At 45.0% G+C, this 20493-nt stretch overlaps 1 protein-coding gene across 9 annotated transcripts in view; it reads left to right on the top strand.

The window, feature by feature from the left end:
* The window catches only part of Rsu1 (Ras suppressor protein 1), a 244967-nt gene that overhangs the window by 38519 nt on the left and 185955 nt on the right, over positions 1 to 20493 (top strand). For all 9 annotated transcript variants that reach the window (XR_015640969.1, XR_015640968.1, XR_015640970.1 and 6 more), the window contains 4 exon segments: positions 9576 to 9696; positions 15288 to 15406; positions 17153 to 17235; positions 17508 to 17622. Coding sequence is in view for 6 of the 9 variants with exons in the window: in XM_087591500.1 (XP_087447626.1) it covers positions 9576 to 9696; positions 15288 to 15406; positions 17153 to 17235; positions 17508 to 17622 (438 nt within the window). In the remaining 3 variants the exon portion in view is untranslated.

The raw sequence follows: 20493 nt of genomic DNA, 5'->3' as shown, positions 1-20493 counted from the left end.
ACTCCCACATCCCCTGGCAAGCTTCTCTAAGTGATTTACATGTGCCCTCTAACTGTCCCAGGCTCGGGAAACCCGGTGCTCTTTGGACCCAGCATTTCTGTAGTTCTGGATCTTGGTTTCCATTAGACCAGGCAGAATCAGCCAGGTTAGAGGGCAAGCCTCCCAGCTTACACTGGGTGGGTTGTGTGTATCTGTCTCTGGCGTCTTCCTCACCTCCCCTATCTTCCCTGCTCATGGAACTAACCCTTTCCTCAGCCTCTAAGCATCTGCTCTGATAGGCAGAGAAGCAACCCCACGCGGCCTCTCAGGGGGAGTTCTCAGTTGTAAAGAAAGACAGAAACGTGGGCAAACTGTTCTGAGCATGAGTCCAACACTGAAGGTTGGACTTCAGTGTTGTCTGCCTCTTATTGCTGGTAACCACCCACGAACCTACATATGTTCACATACTACATCATATTAATTACACTATTACATTATAGTGTATCACATGTTAACGAAGCATACGCATCAAAGAGGCTGGGCAGCTTTTCTTATGCCCCAAACTTGTTTCCTCTGTTGATGGAGGACGTGCGTACTTTTTATTTTTGTCTCTTGTTCTTCTTGGTGCTTCCAAACTTTCGAGGTATCTTTTGTAGCAGGATGTCTGGCCCACTCTTCCCTTTCATCAGACGCTGCTTCGTCTCCCCGTCACCCAGTGCTGTTTCTTCTCCTTTGCATGTTGAAATCAAATCTCCCAAATCAAATCTATCTGCTGATGTGTGACTGGGTTAGTAGGGCAGGGGACCAGAACCACACGTGATTAGGAACGTGCTTCCTTTCTGCTAAGTTGGTACAGATTTCAGTCACCGTCCAAGTCGTGTCAGCTCCTTAGGAGTCATGTGTGGTTGTGTGCGCACACTTCTAATAGCTCAAGAGCATATATTTTTGCACGTTTGGTTTCATATTCCAAAAGCCACTTTATTGCTTGTTTGCACCATTTCCTCCTAATTTTTATATAACCGATGGTTTGCTTTGCAGCTGCCTAGAGGGGGAGAACAGAATTGTGTGTCTGCAGTGATTAACTCAGTGTGTGTGTGTGTGTGTGTGTGTGTGTGTGTGTGTGTGTGTGTGTGTGTGTGTTTCATAAAACTACTTAAGCTGTAAAGTTCTAAGGAGGCCCATGAAGCGTGAGCACCCTTGGGTGATGACCACAGGCGGAATTACTGTAGTTACCTGGACGTCTAATAAGGATGTGAGGAGATGTGTGGCCTTTATTAAGGTAAGGGCTTAGATGCTTGGTGAATTTTTATTTTTACCTTGAGGGATATCTAGAACCTTTTCAATGAAAACTTGCCTCGGTGTTTCATAAACTTTATGTTTTTAAATAACCCGTAACTACCGTAATTCACTGCTTTAATAGCTGCTTTGGAGGAAATCCCATAAAGTCTCTGAAGCTGAACATGGTGAGTTCAAACCTCGATCTCGTACAGTAATGCATAATTACTCCATTATTCACCTTGTGTTTGGGGCCAGAATGCAAAGGTAATTAATCACCATAAGTACAAACGACCTTTTTTATTTGCATATAAAATTCCCAGGAGCATGATTATGAGTACACGAGAGCTAAGATCTCTTTTTTACATGGAGTCATTGAAACGGCACCGAGGGCTAGGGTTCCGGGTTCACTGTGGGAACTGGCACATATATACGTAAGGAGTCTAGACACTGCGTCTGCTGGGATATGGGGACGGTCTCTAGTTGTGCTGGGTAAGGATTAACGGCCCCGAGACTTGACTTTCACCAGCAATGTCCTAAGTCCTATTCCAAACAGGTTCTGTGGTGTTGGCTTCATTCAGGCTACAGGAGGATGGTGGCTATCCAGTGTCTGTCCCATACAGTGCTGGTCAGAGAAATGCTACCCTTTTTCTTGAACGGTTGTATCCCTCCTGTTATATATCATGAGAAGCCTTGCTTATTTTCACATAATCCTGTTGTTGGTAGCATTTCTTTTCTTTGTCATAGGGACAAGTTAACACAGAATTCTTCACTACTAGTCTTACTCTTTCCTCTTTCAAAGAAAGGCTGTAAAAGCCTAGAGTGTAAAGAAATAAGACCACACATTTTCATTCTTTAACGCAGCAGCCAGAATACTTATGTTTACATTTTTATTGGTTATTATTATGTGTGTCTGTGCATGGTGTGTGTGTGTTTGTGTGTGTGTCTGTGTGTATATATCTCTGTGTGTATTTGTGTATATTTCTGTGTGCACACATTTGTGTATGTCCATGTGTGTGTCTGTGTGTCTGTCATATGTGTCTCTGTGTGTATTTGTGTATGTCTCTGTGTATGCATGGTACGTGTGTGTCACTGTGTGTATGTGTGCATGGTACACCTGTGTGTTTCTGTGTATATGGTACACATGTGCGTCTCTCTGTGTATATATGTCTGTGTGCCTGTCTGTATATGTGTGTATCTCTCTCGGTGTCTGTGTGTGTCTGTGTATATATCTATGAGTGCATGTCTGTGTGTGTACCTCTCTGTCTGTCTGTCTATCTGTCTGTCCATCTCTCTCTTTCTGTGCGTGTGTGTGTGTGTGTGTGTGTGTGTGTATGTGTTGGGATGCCCTTGCCATGGTGCTCATGGAGATCAGAGGACAACTTTGTGGAGTCATCTCTCTCCTACCTTTATGTAGGTTCCGGGAAGATCAGACTCAGCCTCTCAGATTTCTATGTGAGTGCTTTACCCTCCCAAGCGTCTTGCTGCCCCTCCAACACCTTTAATGTGCTAGGGTTTTCAAAACAGTGCTGTTTGTTTTAATCTGGTTTGACCCCTCCAGGATGATATTGTTATGAGCTGTTGGGTCTGGGTTAGGTGGCACCTTGGTGTCCCTGGAAATGGACAGGAGGGAACGGTGTCAGCCTCACACCTCAGCAGGCGCGTGTACCCCCAGTGCAGGCTGCTCTTTGTTGTAAGACGGACACTGGGACACTTGCCCTGTGAGGTGGCTGCTCCAGGTCTCCCTCTTCTTGTCCTTGTGGGAATTTGCATTCTGTCAGTGACTTCCCATAAAGCTGAACCGGGGTCTTTGAAATGTAAAAGCATTGGGTTTTGTATCCCAGCCCAGCAGTCCCTGGAGCTCAAATCAGCTCTTGGTTCTTCTGTAAAAGTCGTCAGAGTAGAGCTCGCACAACACTGAAGTTTGGTGGTGGGAGTGTGGGGGAAGGTCATCTCCGGATTTTATGCCCTGGCTTCCCATGAAAACCCACGTTCTGTGCTGCTCCTGACTTCCTGGCAGCGTGGGTGTTAACACAGCACACCATCTATTAACTGCCCTTCTGGAACTATAGGAGAGCCACTGTCGGTACCATCCATATGGCTCCAGAGACCAATACACGGCTTCCTGACCCCTCCGCGGGCTGCACCCAGGCAGAGCTGCAATCCTTATGTGCTTCATGATGCCTGCTGTTCCCAGAGCCTGTCCCTCACTCCTCACAGCTTCCTTTCTTAGTTTTGGGAGCCCAAATGCTTTCGGTCAGAAAGCCTCTGGGATGGTGGCACCTGCCCCAGCCAGGCTGCCGGATGTGTGTTCAACTTCCCATCTTGCTGTAGGGCGGCCCTGGTGTTGTCCTATAACACCTGACCTGTCTCTACTGGATGACACTTGCTCATGGTGAATTTGTTCCTGGGTGACATAATTCAGTGACTCCGTATGCTGTCTGTCCTACCCACCCTACTGTTTTCACCAGGAAAATCTTTGTTGAGGAAGCAGGACTTGACTGGAAATGTTGTCATGGTAGCATCCAGGTTAGGTGAATTGGTTCCAAAGGCTTGTTGTTGTTCTTGTTGTTTTGTTTTGTTTATTTCCTTTTTCTACTTTTCCTCAGTCCTCAGGCTCACTCTCCATTTGGATAAGATTGCTTATATAACCATCACTCTAATTATGTGGGATGGGCATAGGCATTGAAGAAATGATCTTGATTTCACCAAGAGTTTGAAGTAACTTACGAAACCATGAGAAATGCAGGCTCCCAAGTCTGTCCCCACACCACTGAGATAAATCTCGGTCGCCCTGCCTGTGAATACTTTCATAGGAGATTTGTACTCCATGTCTTAAAGCAGCACTGTCCAATAGAACGCTCTGTAGAGCTGGAAATGAGGAGTGTGGAAGCCACGGGCCACAGGGGCTGCTTGCCCAGCTCTTAAGGTCTGACCAATATGACCAAACACTGAAAGTAGCAATTGAGGCAACTTAGAGAATGAAAAGCTCCTCTTAACATGTGTTTCAGTGGTGTCCTAGTTGGGAAGGCATGATGGAAAGACTCCGTCCGTGATGGCAGGAACATGGTATAACTTCACAGGGCTGTGGACCAGAAAGCAGAAAGAGTGGGGGTTGAACCAGGGGCTGGGCTGTCATCTACAAGGCCTGCTCCTAGTGACTTACCAGCCACCAGGCCAAACCCTCTCAAGACTCCACAGCCTCCGTGAACAGGGCCACTAACCAGGAAGCAACTGCTCAAAGCTCGAGTCTGTGAGATCATTTGAGATCCTAATCATAACTATTTTTTTTTCTCCAGCTTGATTTAACCAGTATTAGACATCTGTTATAAATAGTGGTCACCCACTGGGCAGAACTGCTCCAGAGAAATATTTTTACTGTGTGGATAAACTCCTAAAATGTTTTAAGATTCATCATCAGCCACGGAATTACCAGTTTTACCTCACAGACCAGAATTCTCCAGGAGTGGACATAGTTCGTCTTACTGTTCCTTTGGCTGGAGCAGTTTGCTTCTTACCAGCTGATTGAATAAAATTTCTTCAGAGTCACTGTTAGGTCCTAAAGCTCCTGCCTGTTGTAAACATTAAATGGTGAGGACCTAGAGAGATAGCTCAGAGGTTAAGAGTGCTGGCCACTCTTCCAGAGGACCCAGCTTGGATTGTCAGCACCCATGTGGCCGGTCACAGCTCTGATACCAATTCTAGGGTGTCTGATGCCCGCTCTGGCCTCCATAGATACCAGGCATGCACATGATGCAGGGACATATATGCAGATAAAATACCATACACATAAAGTAAATCTTAAAAATGTGTATTGTGTGGTGATTGAATGTCCTCTAAGGAATCATTCTGTTCCTCAGAAATAGCACTAGCTACTGATTTCTTATAGTTGGAGCTCTACTCCATGATTTTTAATTGAGGCAGAGAGACAAGGTGCAGTATGAGGCTTCCCTGCCCAAGGAAGTGTTCGATAGTGGCCCGGAACTCACTTTGTAGTTCTTAAACTTGCCCTTCTCCCTCCTGTCTTGGCCTGCTGAGTGCTCTATTACAGGTGTGTAACACCATGCTGGCCCTGATGACCTTAGACTCATAAAGTGTTGTCCCTCAAAGACAAGCTAACAGGGCCTTTCAAGTCCCTCAGGGCTCCTTGTGTAACTTTGTGGATTCTTGGGAGAATATTTGCTGAGTCTGGTCAGAGTATAAGATAGACAAACCTCTAAGACAATATTCAGGTTTTGGTTTTTGTTTTCCATTGAGGAAAATTTGAAGGAAGAGACAGGGCTGTGGTGGGTTGGTGAGTCTGAAATTGTTAGGAACCCCAGAACATACTCTCAAACAGGCCCTGGGCTTAATATGTGGGCTGAAAGGTCTCCAGGGCTGGTGTGGTCTTCCCATTGTCACGGAATGTCCTTTGGGAGCCTAGGCACCCCAGAGAGCAGTCAGGGACTTTCTCTCAAATCTAACAACTGAAGTCTCAAAATTAGAGGACCTGTCACTGACAAGACAGAAAACGCTACTAAGTTCTTTGTGACAAGCAAAGTTCTACATGACTGAGCATCCTAATTGGGGACCCCAGTGTTGCATTATTTAAATCTGTTATCATTGATTTTCAGCAACCCCTCTCTTCTCAGACTCATAAAATGTTAAAAGCAGGCAGAAGAGAAAGTAAAGTGACCGCAGTCCATCTTTCTTACTTTACATTAAAGGCAAAAGAGGCCCAGAAAGGTCATCTGTTAAGTAAGGAGACACACAGTAAGGACAAGGCAGAGTCAGGAGGAGTCTGAGTCAGCCTGTGATGTGTTTGATCAGATACCTCAGTTTCTCCGCTGCTTCTGTGTGCTCAGTTCTGTGTTGTCTACAGACACAAAGCTCACACATCAGAGACTTGGCTAATAGATGGAGCAGGGTTTCCGAGTCTCGTGTGTGTGTGTGTGTGTGTGTGTGTGTGTGTGTGTGTGTGTACACGTGAGCGTTCGTGCGTGCGTGTCTGTCTGTCTGTCTGTCTGTGTGTGTATGTGTCTGTATGTCTGTGTTTGTGTCCACGTGTTCACACTCGCATGCTATGGTGCACACGTAGAGGTCAGAGGATAGCCAGTAGGAGTCATTCACTGCTTATACTACATGGATCCTCAAGGATTAAATACAAGTTGTCAGCCTTGGCAAATGCCTTTAACTGCTGAGCCATCCTGCCAGCCCCATTAATTATGTTTTCAAATGCTATCTTTTTTTTTTCTTTTTCTCTTTTTGCTGAGGTGTCCCACAGATGCCTTGGAATATTCTAGGAGAGACTTTGGGTGGGTAAAATTTCACAGCCACCAGAATAGTTGGCCTTGTCTGTGCCACATAGGCATGCGATTTATTCACCACACGCTTCGTATTGCTAACCTTTTATACTCGTCACGGTATGGTTGGGATTAGCTGGCTTTCCAAACACTGGCTCCGTTTCTCCTTTAGATTATGATAACCCTTCCTTTATAACTTGCTTTCTTTAAATAGCATAGGATGGCTCTTTATCCACAAAAAATTTCACTATGCTGGACGGCAAGAGTAGAGAGCATCCTGCATTTGGCTAGCATGCTCTGATGCTGGTTGGAAGAATGGTCCTCTGTCCAGACAAGTCTGAATGTTACATTCTTTCTATTTTTACCATAGCCGATGGAAAGATTCCATAGTTTACAGGGAAATATTAGCTATGCATTTTTTCCCTTTCCTTTCAGTGTGGAGTCTCAACGCCACACATTCAAATGCACACCAAAGGCTGAGAGAGGCTTGGTAAATTGAATGTGGGGTTATTGTTTGTGTCCACAAAACAAAGTCCTAAATCACATTTAACATAATTGGTGGTTTTAAATTGGACTGCTTTAGCAAGGAGAGTGAAATAATCTCTCATCCTGTCAAAGAGGCGATACCTTTAGACCAGCATTTAATTGCATTGGCTGGCTGAGTTTAGGGAGGCGGCAGCAATTCTGGTCCCATTATTCTTGGTTTGTGGCTAAATTGAGATCATCATTTTCTCTTGCTTTCAGTAACTTTCTTTATTGCTCTTCAAGCTAATCAGATCACTATAGTGAGTGTAGGCTTAGTGGTGTGGTAGCTCCAGGGTGGACAAGGGGAAAGGGCTAGGTCTCCCATAAGCTGCCCTTCAGTTTGGTCCATGGAGGGAACGTGTGGCCCTGAGGGTAAAGTGTGATGGCTTTCTTGGTAATTGCTCATATAGACTGAGCACCTTTTATGTACACAAAAGCATATGTACCTAGGATATGCTTTTGCAGGCGCTCCGTGCCAGGTAGGCTCCTAGTGATTTGTATTAGTGTCCACCAGTCATCCTGGATTGACTTCCCAGATGCCACACTATTTCATAGGCTATCGCTTTCTTTATCTCAACCCACTCTGTCATGGGACCACTGCCACCTGCTCCTGGCTCTAGTACACACCAGTCTTCACCCTTGATGTCCCTCCTTTTGATGAAAGCATGGCCTTTTCATTGTCCGAAGCAGTCCCTCTTAAAAAATAGGTCATTGATCCCTGGGGTACTTCTCAGTGTTGAAAAGGGTGACTCAGAGTGAGTATTAACACTGAACCCTTCTTCGTTACTTGCTCTCTCCTGGGAGTTACCAAGTGCCTGTCTTGGAACGGCAGTTTGGATCCATGTCTCAGATGTTTGGAATTTTCGTACAGTGGTTCAAGGGTCCCTAAGTACAAACGCTCCTGGTTCTGAGCTCACACTTAGCCCAGAGGCAGCAAAGCTGGCCAGCAAAGTGCCTTTCCTGGCCTTCAGGGGCAGAAGGAGAAGAGGGAACTGGCTGACTGGGAAGGAAATGTGGCCCTGTTGCTTATACGGGTGGATCCAAGGCTACATTGTTATTCTTAGCAATCTGGAAATTTTGGGTATTACAGTTTCCATAAACCATGGGCAGGTCGCATGTGTTTGCTTATAGAAAAATTAAATAACAAGTAAGATAAATGGCAATATGTTGAAAGTATCTCTCCCTCTCCCTCTCTCTCTGTCTGTCTCTGTCTCTCCCTCTTCCTCTCTCTCTCTCTCTCTCCCCCACTCCCTGTCCCTGTCCCCCCACCCCCTCTCGTTGATGTGAGCTACCAACTTGGAGTGGAAAATTGTTCCTGAATGTCGTTGGGAGTTGGTTAGAGGAACCCTGGTTACCCAAATGCAGAGAGTCTTAACTCCCTTATATAAAAGGGCACAGTACATGCACACACAGAACCTATGCTCATTCTCCTGCACTTTGAATCATTGCTAGGTAAAGCATCATATCCAATATGTTGCAAATGCTCAGTAAACTGCCTCACCAAGGAAGTAATGTCACCTAGGCAGAAGAGCCATCTGTGTGAGGTCACTACACATGCACTATTTTCTGTGAGGAGTTTTGACCTTTGGTTGCTTGAGAATTCTGGATGTGATTTAATGATAAGGAAACCCAGCTTATGTCTGAATTAGATGGTCACCTTGGAGCACCATGTCACTTCCATTTGAAAGGGAAGGGGGAGTGCTGCTAGAGTTTTGTGTTACCCCGAGTTCACTCAACCTTCTGTCCCCAAAGTAGAGACACCGAGGGTTGGGTATACTGTGTTCAAATGGTAGGCTATAGGTGAGACAATGCCTTGCGGGTCCCAAGTGGTTATCTACCTCTGTGAGCTGCACACTTAGGTCACAGCATGCTACAGAGTGGGCTCTTTGAATTTTTATGTAAGAATGTATTGAGCAATTGTTAATTTAACGTGTGTTCGTGCATACTCTCGCGTGTGTGTCGATCAAGGCGCATTATTCCAAAGGGTAAAATCCGAGAGGAGGATCTTTGAGTATTGTCCTGTTTCAGCTTGGGCTTTATCTGTGACTGAGTTCAATGCTAACATGGACAGGCTCCTCAGATAGGGGATTATTTAAGAAGCTTGAGTGTACCCTCCTTCACTGCGGTTAGCTGTCCTCAGCCTGCAGTTCAAGGCAACCACAAGGGAGAAAATAACTTCAGCTCTTACACTGGTGGTGTGGAAGCGTGTGCTGTGTACTGTTCCCAAGAGGCTGCTGTCAGGGTGGGGCCCATGTCTTCCTCGTTTCTTCTACTATCCCCTCTATACAGCACATACATCAGAAACAAGTCTTGCCAGGTAGTTTAATCTAACCACATAAAAGGAAGCTCTTCAACTTCCACCTGGTCAACAATTCTTTTCCCCATGAAAGTAAGTAAGCCCCCAACATGGACGTGGACAGCGCTGGAGTTTGATCTCGCTTGCGTCGGATAGGGAAGCGTGTGGCCTTTGCCCTTTGCCCTTTGAATTCACGTGCAGCATCTCCGTCCCTATAGCTGTGCCACCGAACGTAGCAGAGCTGAAGAACCTTGAGGTACTGAACTTCTTCAATAACCAGATCGAGGAACTGCCCACCCAGATCAGCAGCCTTCAGAAACTCAAACACCTGAACCTTGGGTGAGTATGGGAGGAGCTTGAGGAAATGACCTCCGGGTAATGAACTAAAGCCAAGGCATGGCGTGGGCAAGCGAGGGGAACCGTGTATGTGATCACCACGCAGGAGTAGTGGGTTTCTAACTGCCTTTAACGTGTCAGGCTTAAGAAAAGCCTTATTGTTTTAATACTTCCTTTCAGCACTCTCCACTAGCACATGCCCAGTTGGAAGCTAATTGTTGGCACAATAAGGAGTTTTTTTTTTCATGATATTTTGTTTCCAATAAAATGTTATGTCTGTTATGTTGGCCAAGGAAAGACTGATTTGCATAGAATTAGTTGTTCAGATAAGCTGGACTACTGTTGGCCTGTTTTGTCGGTGTATTACATAGAGATAGAAAAACTCCATCTGAGCAGTGGCCCCTCATATCACACTGTGACTTCAAGGCACTCTTCTGTGTTCTGGGAGTGGGGGACAACTCTACGTTTTTACACCAAGGTGAAAAGAGGAAAGTTTATTCATCCGTGAGCAGTAACAGTACCTTGTATCTGTGTATTGCTGGCCAGTTTTCAGAGTTCTTGGGCGGGCATTTGACCCTGTCCACAGCTGTGAGGTGGAGATGGTGCGATTCTGCACTTTCCTTTCATAGATAGGCGGTCAAGCCCTTCTCAAGAGCTTGCTTCTGATTTGCTCCTGATTGCCTCTGACTTTGGTGGCTGAGTGAGGTGCAGACCTCTATTGATTTGGGTCCATCAGACCCCTGGATGGCAAGTGGAACTTTGGCTTTTGAACTCCGTCTTCCCTGTCCTAGCTGTCAGCCGAAACTGTCCACTCGTGTCTCCGTCTATGTGCAAACCAATCTATCCACTAAGTTGTAGCCACTGGATGCTGTAGTTACATTAGCAAGCTAAAAGGGTGGGAGGGTTGGGGTGTATGCTGGGTGTTTATCAGTCCTATAGGGAGTTTATGAATTCGTTATTAGTTCATTCTTTCTATGAAGGGTTTGGTTAGATGCTCTTGTTTTGAAGCTCAGTTCGGATATGAGACCAGCTTTACAAGATCAAAGAACCTGAGAGAGGAAGGAGAGTGAAAGAGAGAACATCGTTACTTCAAATTGACAATGTTTTCCCTTGCTCCTGCTATCACTGGATACCTGTCAATAAAACAGAAAGGAAAGTGTTGTGCATTTAGTTCTTGAGTTTGAAGATTATTAAGTACTGGAGAGTACTAGCAGGTACTGGACAGATAGGAGGGACCAAGTTCAAACCCCCAGAACCCATGTAAAAGCCAGGATTTTCCTTCTATACCTATAGTCTTAGCACTGGGTTTATGAAGACAGACACAGGCAGATCCTGGGAGCTTGGTGGCTAGACAGCCTAGCCAAAAAGGCAAGCATTAGGTTCAGTGAGAGAACTTGTCTAAAATAATAAGGTATAGAGTGATTAAGTAACACACAGACTTTATGTTCTTCTCTGGCCTGCACATGGGCACACACAGGTATACACATGTACATAAACTACACACACATCACACAAAAAACTCCATTAAGTCATATGGTAAATTAGTGTGCAAGATGCTAAAAATAGCTATACACTTTTACTGTTAAGACGTCCATTTATAGAATTATAAAATATATATAAATATATGTACACATGTTAGCATGTTGCATATGTATGTATATATTGTATATATATAATATATATTAGTATATTATAAGGATATTCATGCACGGTCCATATTTGGATAACATGAAATTAGGAGCATGACCTGATACATGTTAACCAGGACTTAGCCTTAGTGGTTATTATCATCTAATAAATTCACTAATTTTGTTCATTTATTTCTTGGTGATGTAAGTGCTTATTCTATGTCATTATTGCTGATAGGGGGTCAGAAATGAGTGTCGTGGTGTGAACCTTAAGACTGGGGCAGGGTACACTGTCAGTGAGCACAGTACGGTCACAGTTGTGTTGCGGCTGATGAAACTGTGACGAATGAGAGACAGGAAAAGCATTCGCCAGTAGACGTGGTTCTTGGGAGGCTTTAAAAAGGCCAAGTGCTGTGGCCCGAGCAACGCATGGGAATGAGTTACTCAGACAACCAGAAGCCATCTCGGGCTGGGAGAGGGACACGTGTCAGAGCTCAGAGCAGTGCACATTCTGGGGCGTCGTGACAGCTCATTGGTACAATTCAGTGGAAAGGCGGGCCTGTTGAGGTGCGAAAGTTAGCCAGACACTTGGGAATGGCTACTGCACACCTAATGGGTGCTTGCTGAGTGCCAGCTTGCTACCAGGAGTCATTCTAGGTCGTGGTCATCTCACTGTCATAGAGCTCACGCTACAGTTGGGACACTCCTGGCACATAAACAGGTGTCAGTGATGGCGGGGAGTCAGGAGTGCTCCCCTGATTTACATAGTAAGGCTCTGGTTACAGATCTTTTATTTTGGGCAATATTTTTTATTGGATAGTTTATGTATTTACATTTCAAGTATTATCCCCTTTCCCAGTCTGCCCCCTCTCATACCCCCACCCCCTGCTTCTATGAGGGCTCTCCCCCTTCAACCTTCCCTCACCACTTCAACACCCTGGCATTCCCCTACACTGGGAAACCAAGCCTTTACAGGACCAAGGGCTTCTCCTCCCACTGATGCCCGACAAGGCCATCCTCTGCTCCACATGCACCTGGAGCCCTGGGTACCCCCCATTTTCAGCTCCTTCAGTCCCTTCTCTAACTCCTCCATTGCAGTCCCCGTGCTGAGTCTGATGGTTGACTGCAACCAAATCTTATCTGCAGGAATTTGTCGGGCAGAGTGGTGGGTGTGAAGTGAGAGCAGTTTTGTCCGAAAGCTCAGTGGGAGGAGGGTCAATGGGGGTTGAGATAAAGGGCAAGAAGCTGGTGGGAAAGCCACCTTTGTGTCCAATCAGTGGATCAGTGGTAGTGGAGCAAGGGGAGGAGTTAATTTGAAAACTATGTAGGAGGAAAATTGCCAGTTACGGACAGGAGGGGATCCTACCTAGATCCCTGTGTTGGGCAGCTACCGTGGAATGGGGGCTGGAGACATTTTTGGGAAGAGCATAAGCTCAGGCTTGGTTTAGTTGGCCCAGGGCTATCTTAGGGTAAACTTGGTGAGCATGCGTGCTGGTTACGTCCTTGCCCTTCCGGAACTGCTTTTATTTTCAGCTCTAAGTTTATTGATTATGTGAAACACCTTTCAGTGTTTGATTGCAAAGCTCCTTAGACCTTGTCATCTCCACGAAACTTTTAGTTGTTTTGGGAAAGGAATGAAGATGGGTTTCAACAAAGGAGTCTCTGCTCTCGGGGTCTCATGGAGCTTTATCTGTGCACATGAGGGCAAGCGGAAGCCAGGCTGGAGAGGACTGCTTAGCTGTAAGCAGGCCAAATGAGAGTGTGCACTTGGGAGACCATTAAGCACTGGGGTTAGGTCACCCTCCAAAGGATACACCCACCGGTCTTTGAATTACGCAGTACCTGCCATTGGTTACGATGATTGTGAGACAAGGATGAGCCTTAGGCAAGCTGCAATTAGAGAAAGTTTTGATCTGTTCTTAATTTGTGTACATTGTGTATTTTATAAGAAATGGGTGTTCTGAGCTGCCAAGGCAATAATTTGGGGGCTAATCTCACTGTAGAGGACACACACAACTGCTGCGGACTGTAAGCACTTGGTAGTTAGTAACTAGGTGTGCTTCGCAGACTGGCTTCACAGGAGTGCTGACGTATCCTCTCGTACAGGTGAGTCGTCTGGGAGGCTCTTTTGCCTTGCATAAAGCTGGCCAGGGACTCCCTCTCCTTGACACTTGCAAATCCACTTTTCTCCTGGTTTCCTTTCTGCTCAGTCATGCTGGATTGGTAGAGATTGTCGTCAGCACTATATCTGTTATTAGAATGATCAAGAGTTGGATTGATTTTCAGTGTCACAGTCTCTCCTCCCTCTCAGTGTTTGTCAGCTTACTCTGAAGTTGCTTATATAGTGTTTAAACTGACCTTTAAGCCTTTAAGTACTCTCAAAGGGAGTCTCAATAAGAGAAATAAAGGTCTTGAAGGATGAAAGATATTATCAAAAATTCTTATATATATATATATATATATATGCAATTTGCTTCTGTTGTCATGATAAAATGCTAGCAAAAAGTAACTTTGGAGAAGAAAGGATTTGTTTGGCCCACAAGTTATAGTTCATCATGGGGGGAGACAAAGGCAGGAACTGAAGCAGAACAACAGGAAAAACCTGCTTACTTGGTCACTTCCTCTAACATATTTGGCTTCCTTTCTCATAAAGCTCAGACTCACCTGTATGAGGAACGGCATTACCATGTCTGGACCTTTATACCCCTGAGCAATGAAAAACACCCTGCCCCCCCAGACGTGCCCAGAGGTCAGTCTGATAGAACTCAAGATTCCCTTTTCTCGGGCGTGTTTAGTTCATAACTAGCATTAACCATCACACATACATCCTCATACACGCACACATATAAGTGTGTATATATGTATCATAAAAGTTACTATCTTAACTCTGTTTTAAAGATTTATTTATTTATCATATGTAAGTACACTGTCTCTGTCTTCAGACACACCAGAAGAGGGCACCAGATCTCATTACAGATGGTTGTGAGCCACCATGTGGTTGCTGGGATTTGAACTCAGGACCTCTGGAAGAGCAGTCAGTGCTCTAACCACTGAGCCACCTCTCCAGCCCCCATTTTAACTTTCTTGTAGTGTGTCACTCAGGAGTGTCATTTTCACACTGCTACACTCTCAGTCCCCAGAAGTTTATTGCCTTGCAAACCTGAAACGACTAATTTGCCTCCCCCTGCCCCAGGCCCTGGCAACCAGCGTTCTGACCAGAGATAATTCTGATCATTACCATGTAGGCATTGAACAGGAAGCTGTTTCCCCTCCCATTACAATGAGTGGACAAAATAAAGCAAATATCCAGAATCCGTGTTTTGAGTTTTCGTTTACATATGCTTAAGGCAGTCGCTCTTCAGACAGACAGGTAATTTAAGTGTTCGTAGGTAGAGGGGCATTTGAGTTTTTCTATTGGAGGAAGTAAGGACTGAAAACTGCTATGCATTTCACGGGCGTAGGTTGTTAGAGTGAAGCTATTAAACGATTAGTAGCACATGATCTCAGTGTGAGGAAAATAGGAAGGTCATCTAAGCAGAGTAAAGTGATGTTTACTAGAGGCCCGTGGTGGGGATTAGGGAGTTAAGAAATTGTTAGAGGACCAAGAATTTCAGTTACTCAGGAGTAAGTAAGTTCAAGAGATTATTATATACCTCAGTGACTAGCATTAACAATATTCACGGTATGAAAATTGCTCACAGAGTAGATTTGTGTGTATTTCACACACACACACACACATACACACACACACACACACACACACACACACCATTAATGTGGCAGTTTCTTCTCGTTTGTTAAATTATATGAATACGATGAAAATTCAAATGCCATTCAGGGAACGCAGAGCCACGGTGCGCTTTTGGACTTTCATCCCACCGAACTGGGTTTACACCGTCAGTCAGTTTCCAGGGTTCTGTGTCCATATTTACAAGGTGACTTGTTCCTTCTGTCCCCAAACCGCAGCATGAACAGGTTGAACACGCTGCCTCGAGGATTCGGCTCGCTCCCAGCCCTGGAGGTCCTGGACTTGACTTACAACAACCTGAATGAACATTCTCTTCCGGGAAACTTCTTCTACCTCAGTGAGAAACTTTTAATTCTGTAAATCTCTTTAACATGGTACTTCAGTTCTAAGAGTAAAAATTTATTTGCCAGTGCTGAAACTCGTAAGAGAAATTATTAGACATATATATTTTTTTCACTACGGAGTCCTTTTGAATATTCCTTCATCACTCAGCAGTATTTATATTTGACGTATAGCTGGCTGACACCACTGGGCAGAAGTAGGCTTAGCGGTGTCACATTAACTTTCCAGGAGAGATGTTGGTACCTCCACGGGTCTCACATTTAGCTGAGAATCTTGACTTCCTGATTAAAGACTGTGAACAACAACAACAAAAAATTTCCCCCAGTTGCTATTAATTCCCTGACATACGCGGCTCAAGGATACTCTAGACAATTATTTGTAAAAGTCTACCCATTCTTAAACTACTAACAGTTGTTCAGAAACCCAGCTCGGATCCTCCCTAAGTCTTTGAAGGGCCCTCCCGCACAGACTGATTTCGTCTAGTCTGTAACCAGTATGGAACGGTTCATTGCGGGCGGTCACATATTTACCATTTCATAAATTTCTTGCTGTTAGATACACGTAAAAATCAGGATGACTGGTTTTCTAGCAACCGGTGAAATACATAGGGAACAGCTGTGTCCTTTTAAGTTCAAGTTCTCCATCTGTGAGAAGTGGCTTCTGTGTCCTGTGGAGACGGTGGGGACGTTCTGTGAATCTGTTTATGGCCCTCATTAACTTTCGAGTCAGGGTCTCACCCTACAGAGTGGTCTGGCCTCAGCATGGACACCAGTCTGGTCTCACACTATGGTGATCGCCCTTGCCTGAACCTCTTGTCATGATGCCCGCACTAGAAAATCTGCTCCTTCTGAACCGGCCTCTACTGGACATTCCGAATCGCATGAAACCAATTCTCAATTATTTTCGTGGGCCACAGAGGAAGTTATTTTTGTTACACATGTTAACATTCAGTTCTGTCAACTCTACCCATGTTAGTATGTAGGTAGATGGCTGCTAAGCCATTATTTTAAAGTACATGTAATTAAGCATGCTTTGTTGTTATTGTTATTGTTGTTGTTGTTGTTGTTGACTACTCTTTGAGGACTTGATCCTCAGTGGCTGAGATCGTGCCGTCATTGTATAATCTGTGCATGGCGTGACCTTTTGGTATTTTGCTCACTTCAGACTTTTAAATCCATGTCATCCATTTGACCCCCTTGTCGTCATATAGTTTCATCATTAAAGCTAACAGAGAGTAGTCTGGTTAGGGGATCCATAAATCGAGATGACGGCGCTGTCCCCAGAAGGCCCTTCATCTCCATATTAATTCTTAACAACTGATCTGTTTGTTTAAGAAAGTGCTAGTCTGATGTAGTGGATCCCGTTTAATGCAGGAGACCCCTCACCCCCTTGCTCCGGATTCTGACGTGGGTGGCACGTCGGTCCTACTTTCTCTTGAAATGCAAATTGCGTGCAAATTCTAATGTAAGAGGGAAAATTCGCTACCTTTCCCGAAAACGATGAAACTGTGCCGAACTCTGTCTGTCAGTCTTCTTGGATACAGATGTTTCCTGGATATCCCAGTGCTACAATCAGCCAGTAGACCTAGGTCTGACCTGCTTGTTATTAAAGTGGGCCCTCGGCACGTCAGTCTTTTCAGCAAGCCAGGGTTATTAATCAAAGCCGACTCCCTCGTATTGATCAGACCTCGAATGGCTGGATTCCATGCCACCCCGCTTATGTATTGCTGTTTAATTTGCAGCCACCCTGCGTGCACTCTATCTAAGCGACAACGATTTTGAAATCCTGCCTCCAGATATTGGGAAGCTCACAAAGTTGCAGATAGTAAGTAATTTATCTAAATTCTTGGAAAATCAATTCACTCCCGCGGCCCTTGTAGGAGTGGAACGGAGTCAATTTGAGCAGGAGTAAGGTTTGTTTTGTAGGAATGAAGCAGGGCTCCTGCTTCTGTTTCTTGTTTAGCCACAGACACTTTTAAATGAATTGAAAAGATGGAGCCTTGAAGGAAGAGAGGGCATCGGGCAAGGGCGTGAGTTTCTGTGGAGCACCCCTTTATGAAAAGTTGTTTTGACAGCTCCCTGTTTTCGTATATTTAGCTCAGCCTCAGGGACAATGACCTGATCTCACTGCCTAAGGAAATCGGGGAGCTGACCCAGCTGAAGGAGCTCCACATTCAGGGGAACCGCCTGACCGTTCTGCCTCCAGAGCTCGGTAAGGTTGCTTGCTCACTGTCTCAGTGCTGGGTTCAAGGAATAGTTATCCCAACATTGCAACCCTGGCCAGCCTCTCTCCTCTCCTGGCCACTTGCTCTCCCATTGCTCACGAACCCAATTCTCATCATGTTAGGGCCATTGGCTATTGGCCCAGATATTACAGATTGACTTTCTGTGGTACAGCTAGCTATAGGGGCAGCATCTCAGAAATTGCTGGTCAGGGATGGCCTAGGACAGGGTGGTGTAGTGGGAGGGGTCTTGGCATTAGCAGTTAAAGCGTCCTTTAGAGGGCTCATGTACCAGCTGAGTAAGCTTTCTGGTTCTCACTGCATTAGTAATGGCTTTTTATCAAAGCAATACTCTTCTCGTCTGCTGGTCCTTTTCTTTTCTTTTCTTTTCTTTTCTTTTCTTTTCTTTTCTTTCCTTTCCTTTCCTTTCCTTTCCTTTCCTTTCCTTTCCTTTCCTTTTCTTTCCTCCTGTAAAGTTTCACCCACTCGATAAACTGTACTCATTACAGCTACCTGAGAATGCCTTTCTCCATTGCTGGTTTTGGTTCTGCCCGGATATCGTCCCCGGTGAGAACTGTTAAATGTATACTTATTGGTAACTCTTTGGACTTGTTCCTGGTGACTAAACTTCAGGTCCCCATGTGGCCCCCCAGGTAGGTGTCTGGCTTCCCTCTCTCCTGACCCCTGGAGCCCACAGTTTCACTGTTGCACTGGTCCTGACCTTCTGCAACAAGCTTGTGGGTGGTGTGCACTTATAGTCCCACCTGGGAAGTGGAGGGAGGCCAATCAGGAGCCACCTTGAGTCGCACAGGGAGGCGCCTTCTTAAGCAGAAACAATAAAGTCATAAAGTTTGCTGACTTCTATCTTTTGATAGAACCACCTGGCTTTTTTGAACTGATACTATTTCTTGATTATTTGGTTCTCCACATCAAAACAGCACATTGAAAACAACAACAATAACAACAACAACAATAACAACAACAATAACAATAACAACACTCTGTTTGAGTCACACTTGGGGAAAACCATTCTGCACATGGATCTAGTGCTTTTCCAAGGCCAGCCATTACAAATGAGGATATAAGATGACATGAGCGTAAGAACATTTTCACGTCGGTCCCTCACTGTCACCCCATGCCTGGCAGAAGGTATCGAGTCAAACAAAACCCACCGAATGACTTAAGGGAGTGACAGCCTTGGATACTAAGGCGGTAGGAAGGTCACAGGCACAGTTTGAGTTCTGTCTAGTGCCACAAGTTTCCCAGCCGTGTGGCTCCCGGTTGTCAGGCGGGAAACCATTGTTCTGAAGCAAAATGCTGTATAAAGGTGAGCAGGAGCCTGGAGAGCCGGCCCAGCACTTTGTGGCATTGCTGCTCTTCCAGCCGACTCAAGTTTGGTAACCGGCACCTGTGTTACACATGGCTCACAACTGCCTGTATCATCCAACATGCGTGAACCCATGTACCTGTGCATACCCTCCCACATGTACTCACGCACACGGTTAAAAAAATGCTTGTGGGATGAATACTAGTCTCCCCACTTTCCCCATCTCCTTCAGCCCTGCTGTTGGAGGTAGAAGGACTGATTTTATTCTGTGACTTCTCAGGGCTCAGGGGTAACTGGCCACCTTCCTTCACCGGCATACAAAAAGTCAAGTTTTGCTTCGGAAAGAACAAAGCATAGGAGACACCCCCACCCCCAATTTTGTTGTTGTTGATGTTGTTGTAGTACAGACTTGTAAACCTAGTGGTTGAGATGCTGACCTAGGAGAGTCACGGGTTCAAGGCCAGCCTGGGCTTAGTAGACCCGACTAGGGGTCTTATCAGACGCTGTTAGGTAAACAGTTTCTAAGGTGGAGAAACTCACCTACGGAAAGACTTGTGGCTGTGATTGTTAACCATGGGCTTTAGCAGGAGCAACACTTGGGGACTTTTCACAGAACATAAATAACCCGCCTCCTCCCACGCTATTGAATCAAAACGCCATGTGTGAGACAGATCCTTGTGTAACAGGATGAAGCTTGCTCAGTGCTTCTGACGTGAGTCTTTGGGTAGTGTGATTAGTAAAACTGGAAAAAGTAAGTTTGCATGTGGTCGCCACTTTGACTTTTTTTTCTCAATTCTTCAAGCAATATGGTAATTATAAAGTATAGGCTAGGCAATTTTTTTATTGAATAATTTCTTAGAAACCAGAATAGCACAGTCTATGTATTTTTAAACTTTATTCTTTTTTTTTTAAATTTACGTAAATATTCTATGTCGTCAATTTTCTCTGATATTTTCTTTAAGCATCCAATAGTGACTTGTGTGTGTGTGTGTGTGTGTGTGTGTGTGTGTGTGTGTGTATAGAATAGAATCGAAAAAACTGAAAAAACTCTTTCCATGACATTGCCTTTGCTAGTCATACCTAGAAAATGTCACTGTCCACATCTGCCTGGTAGTGTTTTTCTACTTTGAAGTGAATACCTCAGTTTGAAATATGCAGCAAAGTCTTGGAAGCCTTCGTTCATAACCCAAAATAAAGATGAAGACTCTGAATGCCTTTTGAAAGCATTACCTGGTTTTGGTTATTTCGAAAGCCAAGGGCACACTAGCTGGTAATACAATAACAGGTAGTAAGGCCTTGGATGCCAGGTCACTGGGATAAGTACATTTCCTTTCAGTCTCCTGTGCAGTCATAATGGTAAACAGACCTTTCAGGGACGGGTGGCATGTCCATAAGGACACAGCTACAGAGTCACAGTGGCTGCACTTGAACCTGTCAGTCTCCCTTCCAGGCCCTCATTCCTGACCACTATGATGCACATCTATTCACCCATCTGGCAGGAAGAAGAGTCCTACACATGCACTTTTGAGTTGGA

The sequence above is a fragment of the Rattus norvegicus genome, chromosome 17, assembly GCF_021556685.1.
Source record: "Rattus norvegicus strain SHRSP/BbbUtx chromosome 17, alternate assembly SHRSP_T2T, whole genome shotgun sequence".
Classification (NCBI taxonomy): domain Eukaryota; kingdom Metazoa; phylum Chordata; class Mammalia; order Rodentia; family Muridae; genus Rattus; species Rattus norvegicus.
This window is presented reverse-complemented; position numbering and strand designations above follow the sequence as displayed.